The sequence below is a fragment of the Haemorhous mexicanus genome, chromosome 6 (assembly GCF_027477595.1).
Source record: "Haemorhous mexicanus isolate bHaeMex1 chromosome 6, bHaeMex1.pri, whole genome shotgun sequence".
In the NCBI taxonomy this organism is placed as follows: Eukaryota; Metazoa; Chordata; class Aves; order Passeriformes; family Fringillidae; genus Haemorhous; species Haemorhous mexicanus.
This window is the reverse complement of record NC_082346.1, coordinates 16,342,599-16,355,025: the sequence shown is the minus strand read 5'-3', so window position 1 is coordinate 16,355,025 and position 12,427 is coordinate 16,342,599. Positions and strand designations below refer to the sequence as shown.

Genomic DNA, 12,427 nt, shown 5'->3' with positions numbered 1-12,427 from the left:
TCTTTATCAATTTTATATTGATGTATCTACCTTTACTAGCCCCAATAATTGTACTCTTGTTTAATGTTCTGTTTAAATTGCTGAAAAATAAACCAAATGTGAATGGTATCCAAAGTTGTGGATGCAAACCAGAAGGCTCCATTCCAAAGTAGCTTCTGGAATCCATTGACATTTATTTTGTCCCATTATTTAAACTATTTTTTCCTTTCAGTTCACCAGATGAACCCCTTAAATGGCAATATGTGGATCAGTTTGTGTCAGAGTCTGTGGTAAGAGATCAATATTTTGTTAAACATCTTCTGGGGAGTCTGTAATGATTCTGAAGCACTTTTTCCTCTGACCTTATCAGAGAAGCTATTGTATGCATTATAATACAATATCTTGTTGAAAGTATTCTGTGAGGAATATCTTTTGTGATATGGAATTATTCTAGAGCTATTAGGTAAGGAAGTGGAAGGACACAAATGAAATTGCTTTTACTCAATAATTGCTTCTTCATTGTGCTTGAGCTTATTAACTTCTCAGGCTGTAGTTCTACTGCATAAGTCTTTATCAGATTATTTGGCCTATTTTAGGCATATTAGTGGAGGAATTACAACTTTGAATGCAAGTGACTTCTAAGGGTTGCAGAAGTGAAAAGAAACACCCCAATTACTGTTCTTTTGCTTTCAGGAAGAAAGGCTTACTTAAACAGTGAGCCTTATCATTTATTTCTCCAACCCTTTTGTCAGGGAACAATAATCTAAATTATTATTTTTCCATATCACTTTCCTCTAATTTCCCTCCACTTATTTATGAAGACAAAATTTGACTATTTAAGTAATCTTCTGCAAACAGGTAAGTTCAGTCTTTCACCTGAGCCATGCAGCTCCACTGAAATGACTCTACCTCCCTTTCATTTCCAGCAGGATAGGACCTTGGAGCCTTGAATAGGACCTTGAATCTTATCTTGATGCTGGCTGGGATTCATCCTGACTACATGAAATTTTATAGTAATCTTGATATGAATTCCAGACAGAATTAACATCTGCAGCATTGTTTAATCCCTCTGCAGGAAGGAAAGGGCAGTGTTGCTGGACTTGCTTCTTCTGGAGGGAGAGACAATAAAGAGAAGAAAGTCTTCATTAGCTTGATTGGTACAAAAGGCATGGGATGCAGGTGGGTAAACATTTTTTATTTAATGTCACTGTTTTTTAAAGAAGACACTCAAGGCAGTTATTTCCATCTTTCTTGGATATGATATCAGGAAAATCAAGATCCATGCTGGATCAGGAAGGCAATAGGGTATCTGTGGCACATATTACATATTTTTAGGCAAAGTGTAAGTTCCTTTGTTAAAAGTTCTGTCAGGAAGAAAAAAACTTTAAAATTTAAAAATAAGAGTGGACTGAAAGGGCCTTAGTACAACTTGTTATGGAATTGGATCTTTTAAATGCTTTTACATTTTTAAATACTTAAAAGTGCTGTTCAGTGATCTAGCAAATTCCAGCACTATCCACTGTCAGGTTTGCTCTCTGCCTTCTCTGACTCTTTTCAGAACTAGAGCACCATCACAAAGATACATCCACCTCCTAAAATTAATCTTGAATTTGCAAGATATTTTAGAAATATGATTCTGGGATTCTTGGACTCTTTGCATTAGTTATGGAGGTTTTGGAGTAGAAAGGATATTGTAGGATTTCTTATATATTTAGAAATATATAATTGTGATTATCTGGACTTTTTTCTCCTGTAATTTGGAGGATGTAAATGTTTTTAAAAAATAATTTACAAACCTGGAGAGGTGGCTCAGCATCACTCCTTGAATATATAATCTACAAAAGAGTTTCTGTATCTAGGCCCAGCTTAGATTGCATCTTAAAGTTCCTGAGCTAGATGCTGGCCTCTGGATGAAACATCCTTCTTGCTTCTAATAATAATCCTAACAAAATAACAATGTTTTATACATACAGTATCTTGCAGTTCAGTGAATAATTAGTAATTCTGCATTGTGTTGCTTGCTCACTTGCAGATATCATTAGTGCCCCAGTCCTTTAGGCAGGGTAGGTCAGCATACATGTAAGTTTCAGCATGCAAGGCAAAATACAGGAGCTTGAATATTTTTCTTTTAGGTTTTTCTTTTAAACCAGTTTTGTGCTGTAGAGAATAGGAAATAGGATGATAAACCATTGTGTGTCCTGGTAAGTTTTGGTGTTTGGTTCAGAATTGCTTAATACCATAAGTATTTTTCAAGCAAAAAAAAAAAATTACAAGGAAACAACTAAAACTACTCATTGTATTACACTGTATTCCTCATAAATATTATTCTGTAAATATTATCCAATTAATGTTTGTGATTTTTTATATTTTCAGTATTTCCAGTGGTCCAACACAAAAACCAGGCATTTTTATCAGCAATGTTAAGCCAGGTTCTCTTTCAGCAGAGGTGGGCCTAGAGGTAAGTTTTCCACCTTCCAAGGTAGGTACCACAAGGAATTCTTCTTTTGTATTGAGAACTCCAAGGATTCCTGGGAATTTTTTTCCCCGTGGGAAAGAAATATCTGGTGATCACATTTCAAACAAAGCAAGTTTTCTAAAATTTTAAGAACATGAGTGACCTGGGTCAGACCAATATTCCTTCAAGCTCAGGGCTTGATCCCAAGCAGTGGCAATAGCAGATCCCAGTATAGGAGTATGTGCAAGCCTAAAAGGTTTCCAGTCTGTTTCCCTTGCACTCTTCCAGTGCCCATGATTGTTGTGTGAAGGGTGTTAGAGAGCACATTTCTTTCTGTGTTCATGGAATATATCTACTAACTTAGCATCTGTACTAAAACTTGCATTAATTCCTTTAGGTTGGTGATCAGATTGTTGAGGTGAATGGAGTGGACTTTTCTAATGTGGATCACAAAGAGGTAAAATCAAGTCTTCTTAACTCCCTGGATTTGTAGTTGTCAGCTTATTAAACACCTGCCCTGTTTTTCTGTCCACAAAAAGTATGTTCTGATTCTGAGCTATTAACCCCAGGGGTTATGTATTGAACATGGATTTTGGATATTTGCATACCTCTTACTCTATTTAGTTCTGGAAATTCCAGCCTTGGTAACTAGCATTATACTGGCCTTTTATCACTTCCTTCCCACTGATTTTTGTTTGGTGTTAATTTGCAGGCTGTCAGAGTGCTCAAGAGCAGCCGTACTTTGACAATCTCTGTGGTAGCAGGCGCTGTAAGTAGTATATTTGTAAAAGCAGAACGTTTGTAAGCAGGAAATTGCTGTGTAAGTAAAGAAATGGTAAAAATAAATGGATATAAACAAAAGCTGTGTTTCTGTATAAGATCTATACCTCTGTCAAACCAGCACAGTTTTGAGTGGCATGTTATTCTTTCATACCACACCAAGTATTGTCAAATAAAACATGACTGTGGGCCAATGCAAAATCATTCCCTTGACAAGGAATGGAAATTAAATTTATTGTAATCATCTCTCATGTTTGAGAGCTTCTGTTCTAACAGATATCTGCTTCTGCTGAAACATGAAAGGTGAATTGGATTGGAGACAAATAATTTTTAATCCTGAATAGCTGATGCCTTAGTCTTATTCCAAATGAGTTCCTTTTGTGACTGTTTATCTGATCTCATTAGTGTATTGACACACTGAAAATTGCTCAGTTTTTCATTTCCACTGTTCTGTGCAACAGAACCCTAAGCCTTCGTGCTGTAATCTAAAGCCAGCTGAAATTAATTAAATCTTCCCTCTGTCTTCATTGTGACTTTCAATAAATGTTTTAATGTTCTTACTGCTTTAATCATTCTTATAGAAAGTATGTGGTTGTATACAAGAGGATAATCAAGTTCCATAGACTAATCAAAGACCATGTTTTCTAATTGCTCTGCAACTGAATTAAAAAAGGGAAAAAAAGATTTAATAAGTCACTTCAGCTGCTTCCTAAGGGCTCATGTATACTGTGTAGCTACATTAAGGAATTAATAGTTTATTTGATCTACTCTTAGAGTAACAAAAGATGAAGTTGTCCAAAGGCACTGTAGAGATTATTTAAACAAATACTCTGGGCTAGTTGATTAAGCTCTGGGAATTCAACATCCTAAGGACTTAGTTTCAACTCCCAGTTATGTTAACAACTTTAAAAGTATGAGATCTACCTCAGCATGCATCACTGGGGTGGTATCCTTAAAAGGGCAAATTGTTGCTATGGAACTCCTCTGTCCCTCACTCCTTCACCTTGCATCATCTTCTCAATAGACATCTTTGACTGGAGAACAGATAGTGTAAGGAAACAGTTTCCCTACTATGGTGCAAAGACATTCCTCAATGCCTGGTTTTGTTCAAGATGTCTACTTTGCACTTTAGAGACAGGAAAATCCTACATTCCTAATGAACATGGGATTTTAATTTCAGAAATTAAAATAAGATCAATGTTATCAAAGTGTTCTACCTGTAGCAATATGGAAATATCTTTCTTGAGCAGAAAATAGTGCTAGTGTCTGAATTGTAAAGCAAATGAAACAGGAACCAACTGAAACACATAAACTGAACAAGCTGAAATACATAAAACCAGCTGAAATACATATACTGGACAGTGGTTTGGGGATGTACATTCCCTGTATTTGGGTTCCAGAATGATGACACATTTCTGCAGCAGCCAGGCATAAGATCATTAAGACACAGTAACTGTGTAGTTGTCTTCACACTGGGAATCATTTAGTGTTCTGTTCTCTGGCATTTCATTGCTCAGTGAGGTTTCAAGTACACTGTGATTTTTTTTCTGAGTGACACACTGAGCATTAATTTGGCATGACCCTTGTGATGTTGTTGCTGACTTCAGTAGTTGCAAACCTTGTCTGAGGTGTTCTGTACATAATAACTGAGAGGCTGAAACTAGAATAGCTCCTTGGAGCAAGCAGTCAGGTCTTTGAGGAACTTCCAGGGTGGGTTCCTCAGGAAGAGCAATGTGGGGAAATGGCAGATGGGCTGTGGATGCTGACAGTCTGGTCAGAGAGAAAGTCAGATAAACTTTCTCAAGCTCCCCCAGAGTAATGCCTGGGAAAGTTTATTTGACCAGACTGTTAGCATCCACAGATGTGCTACTGTGTAATTGGGTTTGAATTATTTCCAAGAAGAACTGCATTAATGAGATATTTTCACAACTGATGGGAGTGGTGGTTTTGATTGCAGGGCAAGGAGCTGTTCATGACTGAAGAGGAGAGGCAAAGAGAAGCACGTCTCCGTGAGCACGAGCGCCAGGAGTTAATGCATCAGAAGCGGCTTGCGCTGGAGACCAACAAAATCATCAAAGAGCAGCAAGAGAAAGAGAGATTGTGAGAACTCTCTGTAGGACAGCCTGAAAAATCTAGCTTAGATTTGGAGAGGGCATGGAAGACAGGAGCATATAATTATTTCTGTGATATTTCTCACAGAAGAGTTGAGAAGATTCTCAACTCAGATTAAGTTTGCTTTGCTTTTGCAGAGTCTCTGCTCATAAAATGTTTGTCCTGTGATGCTCTTGATATCCTGAGCTTTCAAAGCTGATAGCATTGAAAGCCATCTTGAGTAGAAGGGTCACACTGCTCCCTGACTGTCATACCCCAATGATTCAGTGTGATATTCATTATTTTCCTGACGCTATTCACTCATGCTTTATTTTTGGCAAGGCAGTTAGAAATTTTAAACTCATACAAAAACACAATATAGTCTTGCCTCAGAGGTAGGTAGTGACTTAAAGAATTAAGTAAATGATATGCCCTTATTATCCCTGTGGTCAGGAATGTCCCCAGGGTTCCTAGGAAACCATACTGAACCTTTGGTGTCTTAAAGATGACTTTTAAAACAGCATTTTCTCCCAATACAAATGTAAATGTATTTACTGTTTTTAAATTTAACTATATGCTGACTCACTTTGTTCCGGTTCTTACTCAGAAAATACTGTTTTTATCATGTTGTCCTAATTCCACTTATTATAGAAGAAAGCTGGAGATTTCCCAGAAGGCTGCAGAGGAAGAGGAGCGATATCGCAGAGAAATAGAGCAGTGAGTAAAACCTTACACAGGCAATGTGCCACCTGGAAAAGGGTCCCTTGTGTATTAGACTAGATCTGGCTGAAAACATTCTGCATGTTGCTTTCAAATAAAATTGTGTAGTATTTCCATTTAGCTAAATGTAGGATCCAGTCCATATCAGTAAGTACATCGCAGATAAAGAATAGGAAACTGATCTGAAAACCAGCACCTGTAAACATGAGGATTATAAATAAACATGAGGCAATAATAAATTCAGTGTGAAGCTGAAGTTGAGATCTTATTTTAAAAGTATTATTAATAGATAGAGAAACTTAAGCTTAAGGAAATTCTGTGCCCCAGAACTTGTTTACTTTGTTGTCACTGAAACACTAAACTGAATTCTAAGAGAAAAAAGGCAGTTCTGCTAAGAAACAGATCAGTACTCTATTTTTAACTTAAGCATTCTTTTGCATTTGGAAGTTTGAAATTATCCAGTTGTTATCACAATAATTAACTTTCCTTCTAAATGATGCTGGGAAATTGCATGAAAATGCAAATTGCAGAGTAACATCTGTTTTGATTCAGCCTTTTAGGGCTAGAATTGACCTTCAAGTCTTTGGCTTTGCCTCTTTGACATATTAAGGGGTTTTAATTAATTTAATTCATTTAAGTCTCTTTTCATGTATCTGTATTAGTTAAAATTTTCTGATAGAAAAAGAGCAAGGAATTCTGAATTTGTAAGGTGCATAAAGAAATATATACCCCAGCTGTCACAAGAGAAAAATCTTCTGGCAGTCCTGCTGTGGGCTCTACAGCAGCACATGGATGAATTCTTATGCATTTCCCTTTTCTGATCCTAGGGAGTTGATAACATCCTGTTCTTTATTTGTGGCCTATATAGAAAATCCTGCAATAGCCAAAAGCTGCTACAAAAGCAGGCCATCACAGGTGAAGGATGATTCTGTTCTCCAAATCTAGATTGCCTGTCTGTTATAATGGATGTTGGATGTCTGCTGTGTTGTTCTGCACTAAGAGCAGCTTTACTCACTCAGGGAGTGCTTTCATGCCCTGAGGGCTGCTCAGTGTAAAGTCTAGCACAGCTTTATGGTTGCTTGTATAATTTTTAAGTGTTGCTCAGGCATTTTTAAGCTTTTCCATATCACAATCCAAACTGTTAAGTTGGTGTCAATCTCCTGGGTGAGGAAGAGGGAGAATGGTAGTAGAGGAACCTAGATGAAATCTAAAGCTGAGATTTAATGAGCAGTCGTGGCAGGCTAAAATACAATGTTTTTCTGTACTGATTGTTTGTGAGTATCATGCCTTGTCTTCTTTTAAGAATCCTTTCTGCAGGAGTTCCTTGTCTAAAGTCACTGTGCCCTTTTTTGGTATCTTACATTTGAAAAAATTTCATATATGCCTAAATGGCAGAGGTCCCTAACTCTATGTAAGTTAGATTGTAACACCAGCTTTTAAAAACTAAAACTAAATGAAAAAACATTCTGTCCATTGTTCCCTGACAATGCCTCTAAATTTAAATAGTGAGCTCAGCTACAGATTCAAGAGCATTTTGACACCATGTGAATATTTTTTCAATTTACTTTAGCTAATTTAGAAATGCAAAAGATAATCCAAATATAAATAGCATCATGCATATCTAAGACCTGGTAAATTTTGGCACCACATTATCAGTTCAATGCAAGCTGTAGTCAAGAATAGATCTCAGATCATTTAAGGTAACATATATGAAGCTACATGTTGTTGGGATATTCAGCACTTCTGCTGTGACATACTTGGTATTTGCTGAATTTTTGTTTGAAATGTCTTCTTCTCTGATCAAAGTGCCATACTAGGTAATTTACTTGTTTTGCATGCTCTTGTCCTGAAATGTGACACTCTCTGCAGCACCCCCATTCTCTTTCTGTACCTGTCTATTCCCCTCTCCTCTCTTTTTTATTTTTTCCCTTTTTTTTCCTAGAATATGGAATTTAATGTGATTTCCATTTCAACAGTATTTATTTCTTTATGGGAAGAATCACTTTTTATGGCAACCTGGAACTATGTGTTTAGGAAGCCATCATCAAAATAGATTTAAAGATAGAGAGAGGAGTCACATGGTTTTTAGGTATAATTTGCCATTGTGACATCTGATTTAGGTGTATGGTAGATATTCTATCACTCAGTGCTTCAGTTTTTCCAATAAGTAATTCCAGTCCTAAAAATTGCTAAGTGAGAGATGTTTTTTTACTTCATTCAAGGTGACAGTCAGTACTGTAGTGTGTCACTCATGGCTTAGCATCTGTGCAGGTGTTTATATAACAGGCCTTAGAAGTCCAAATATTAAATAAGAATATCTTCTTACACTGTACTTTACAAATTATTTTAGTAGCTTAGTAAAGGAAAGGGATTGATGAGAAGAATTCAGTTATGAGGAAGGAACAGTTTATTGTGCTTTATATTCAAGAGAAAAACAGATATGCTGAAAAATTATAATGGTAATGAATATATACTGGTGATGTTGGTTTTGTACTCAATGTCTAACTGCATTTGTTTCCTCTAGGATAACAGCAGAGGAAGAGAAATTTAAAAAGGAGTGGGAAGAAGACTGGGGTCCTAAAGAACCACCCAAGTCTCTAAAAACTGTAACTGCAGAAGTGCACTCTGCCCCTCGTTCCAAACACAAAAGTAAGGAATTGATGTCAAATTGCCTCCTTCTATTTGTCTCAGACACATCACTGAGCTCTATTGAACATAGCACTAGTTTGTCTCCAAGTTAAGCTAGCTATGAATTGGTTATTTTCAGAAGACTGGAAGCATATAATACATCAATTAAATAATTCTTATTTAACAGGTACCTATCTTGCAACATCTACATCCATTCACATGGTCATGGTTTTCAACAATCAGCAGCAGAAAAAATAATAAGACTTTCTAAGAAATGGTCTGAAGCATCAACCTTGGGAATTTGTTGCATTGTTTTGCATGTTTTTTCTGTTCAGTGTTTACCTGTCAGCCTTTTGACAGTTTGGCTTGGGATATTAAAGATCACCTTGTTCCAACCCTCTGCCATGGGTGGGGACAACTTCCACTAGACTAAGTTGTTCAGAGCCCTATCCAAAACTGGCCTTGAACACTGCCAGGGATGGGACACCACCACCTACCCTGGGAAACCTATTCCAGTGTCTCACAATAAAGCATTTCTTCCTAGTATCTAATCTAAATCTATCCTCTTTTAGTTTAAAGCCATTCTCCCTTGTCCTGTCACTACATGCCCTTTTAAAGCATTCCTTTTCAGTTTTCTGGTGGCCCCTTTTAGGTACCAAAAGGCTCACCTCAAGTCTCCCAACAGCCTTCTCTTCTCCAGGCTGAGCAGCCTTAACTCCCTCAGCCTTTCCTCATAGCAGAGGTGCTCCAGCCCTCTGATCATCTTCATGGCCCTCTGCTGGACCATTCTGACAGGCCCAGTCCATCTTCTACTGGCAGCCCCAGAGCTGGGTGCAGCACTCCAGGAGGGGTCTCATGGAAGCAGAGTAGAGGGGCAGAACTCCCTCCCTTGCCCTGCTGCCCATGCTGCTCTTGATGCAGCCTAGGATGCTGCTGGCTGTGTGATTTACTTGTCAAAATGGAATTGAGAGTGTTGGAGCTTAGCTGGCAATTAAGAAGCTAAATTGGAAGCTGCAAATTGTATGTGGAGAGTGTACTAAAATTGTATTGTGCAAAGAAAAATGTGGAAATTTCTTGTTGCATTATCTATAGGAGACCCGGGCCAGTTCCTAACCTGATATTATTTTATTATATTGTTTGGTGTGTGACTTTGGGAAGTCTGCTGATGGTTCCATTACAGGAAAAGCCACCAAACTCTTCAGGCTTCCCTTCACCACACAGCAGACCAGTTGTCCACATGTAGATTCTAACAGCTCTTCAAGACTGGAGGAGGTTGGAGATTGTTTTAAGTAGGGCCCTTTTTTTTAACAATTCTGTAGGAAAACATCCCATCATTTACCACATTTTTTTGCTTCATGGAAACTTCTAGTCACACAGTCCTGATCCCTTTTTCATTTCATGGGAACCTCCAGTTGCTGTCACTTCTGTCCCCTCACCCCTTTCCTCCTTTGTTTCTCTAGAAGATTTAAAGGGAGTTGCACATGACCAACTTGAAACAGATGACATGGATGAAGTGAACATGAAGCAGGACAAACAGGTTTGCCACTCAGCCCTGACTTCCTATCCTGATTCAGACTCTTCCTGTGTCTCACCTCCTCCTGACAGTCAGTCTTGACATTCAACTGACCTAGGGCAATATGTGTGGTCCTTTAGTAAATGATGATTGATTTTGACACTGCTGCTGTCATTGCATTTAAAGATAACCTTGATATGAAATCTTAACAACCCTAGAAACGTGGACTATATTGAGTGCTTTGTGTTAGCAGTGTTTCTTATATAAAGTTATGGTAATATATTCTTTTGTATGTTTTTACTTAGCAATATATTTTATAGTAGTTATGCACTTGGCTTGAAATATTTTGTCTTGGGAAATGGAGCTTTTCATATCTCCTCAAAAGCCATGTTCTGCCACAAGCTTGAATGAGTTTGAATACCTGTTTAACTTTCATAAGGCTTGCTAAAACTATTGTAAAGTAGGAGTGTGACCATAGAAATCCTAGCAATGGCCTGTGTAGTTCTGTATGAAGATTACTTGTTGCATTTTCATTGTTTGGCATAAAATGTGTATCATAAAAATAAGGGAAGCCTATGACTAAATATTCTAGAACCATTTATCAAGAATTTAGCTAAGAATTTGTCATGTAATCTCAAACCTCTGGTGTTGCGCCTTCAAATAAATTTTACTCAGTTACACATATCAGCATTGACTGGTGTGAGTATGAGCTTGTCCTTGCCTTTTCTTCAAAAAACAACTTTTCCTTTACCTTTTGTAGCTTTTGGATGGTTTTATCGGTATGAAGGAAAATTTCCCACAATCCGTAAGGTACAAAGTTTGAAATGTGAATTTGTTTGCTGTGTGCTTGTTTGAATTGGAGTTCCTCCTTTTTCTTCTTCTCTGCTATTAGTAAACATTCTTTATAGTCAAATGTTCCTTCTTTTAATGTGTGCACAAATGAAGATGCCTTGGGGATGCATGTGTCTAGGACTTTGTGCTGTTGAGTCCTTCAGGCTCTGGGTTCTGCCATGTGCAGAGGGAATTGTATAACAATACTTTGCAGGTGCTTATTACAGGTGGGCAAAGCATGTCTTCATGTTCTCCAAAACATGTGTATATAAAAACAGTAGAGACAAAAGTTATCCAATTATACCTTTGCAAATCTCCTTGTAGGAGGAGTGCTGAAGGCAAAAGGCTTTTAGGCATGCACATATGAGCAAAATAAAAAGTTAACAATCTTTAAGCTGATAGAATACTTCTGTATGGAATAGTGCTGAAGTGTTGCAATTTCAATTTATGAGAGTTTCAAATAATATTTTATAGTTGCTGTTGCTTCCTTTTCTTTATTTCATGCAATGTATATTAGCCATATTATAGGGGGATTACTGTTGTGTTGTGTTGTGTGCTTTAGTGGTGGTTTTTTTCCTAATTAACTCTGGTAAAAGTGCCATGAAGATTTTGTGTGTGCATCTGGCAAGAATTCAAGGTTTCAGAGGAGGTCAGGATTGTTTCTGAAAGATGAAGTATTTGTGTTTAGGACTATTAATTTGACCATCTGTGTGCCCAGGGTATACCTGCTCCCCTTAAAAGTGATGAGGAGAAGATGGTGCATTCCAATAGCTTTTTGTACTGCTAGTGACTGTAAATCATTGTGGATCTGTAACCTGTGGGAAAGCCAGGGCAGTTAGGATTTTTATCTGAAAATGATAAATGCATGCTGTGGAAGCTCTTCACTCCAAGAGAGTAATATTTGGGGTTGCTGCTGACAGCTATAGTTTAGAGAATGCCCAAATACCTCTTCATATACTAATGATCTTAACATTATTCCTGTTGAACTTTACTACATTGTGTGCACTGAAAGCTTGAAAAGGTTTTATTTTCAATCATTTGTTTTTGGCAGTGGTGAATTTCTGTCCTACTCCCTATTGCTAATGATTTTTTGTTTGTTTTAAAAACAATATTTCGCTCTGTACTAAAAATGTCTATAATAGGAAGTAAACTGAATCCATGGGGAAAATTGTAGGAAAGGATGAATCATCCTGTTGCATCTGAATGCTGTGAGTGCAGCTAAGACAGTCAGATACATCTTCATGTTCTAGAAGACTTTGGCTTGTGTACTGCTTAGTGGGCCTTTAAATTCAGTAATTCTTCAAATGTTGATACCTAGCAAGTTGACCTGCCTGATGTTACATCTAGCAGACAGTACTAAATGTATCTTTGAATTTTTAAGAGGATGATATTGGCAATTGTTCTTAGGGTAAAAACTAATTAGCCCTGAG

The 12,427-nt window shown here is 37.4% G+C and overlaps 1 protein-coding gene across 2 annotated transcripts in view; it reads left to right on the top strand.

Moving 5' to 3' along the window:
• Positions 1 to 12,427, top strand: part of USH1C (USH1 protein network component harmonin) — a 47,302-nt gene that overhangs the window by 13,594 nt on the left and 21,281 nt on the right. Inside the window, exons 7-15 of one of the 2 annotated variants that reach the window (XM_059848962.1) lie at positions 212 to 269; positions 1,055 to 1,158; positions 2,353 to 2,437; positions 2,832 to 2,891; positions 3,147 to 3,203; positions 5,172 to 5,314; positions 5,957 to 6,022; positions 8,550 to 8,674; positions 10,114 to 10,190. In XM_059848962.1, coding sequence (XP_059704945.1) covers positions 212 to 269; positions 1,055 to 1,158; positions 2,353 to 2,437; positions 2,832 to 2,891; positions 3,147 to 3,203; positions 5,172 to 5,314; positions 5,957 to 6,022; positions 8,550 to 8,674; positions 10,114 to 10,190 — 775 coding nt within the window. The remainder of the gene's footprint in view (positions 1 to 211; positions 270 to 1,054; positions 1,159 to 2,352; positions 2,438 to 2,831; positions 2,892 to 3,146; positions 3,204 to 5,171; positions 5,315 to 5,956; positions 6,023 to 8,549; positions 8,675 to 10,113; positions 10,191 to 12,427) is intronic. The other variant, XM_059848963.1, reaches the window with a different exon arrangement.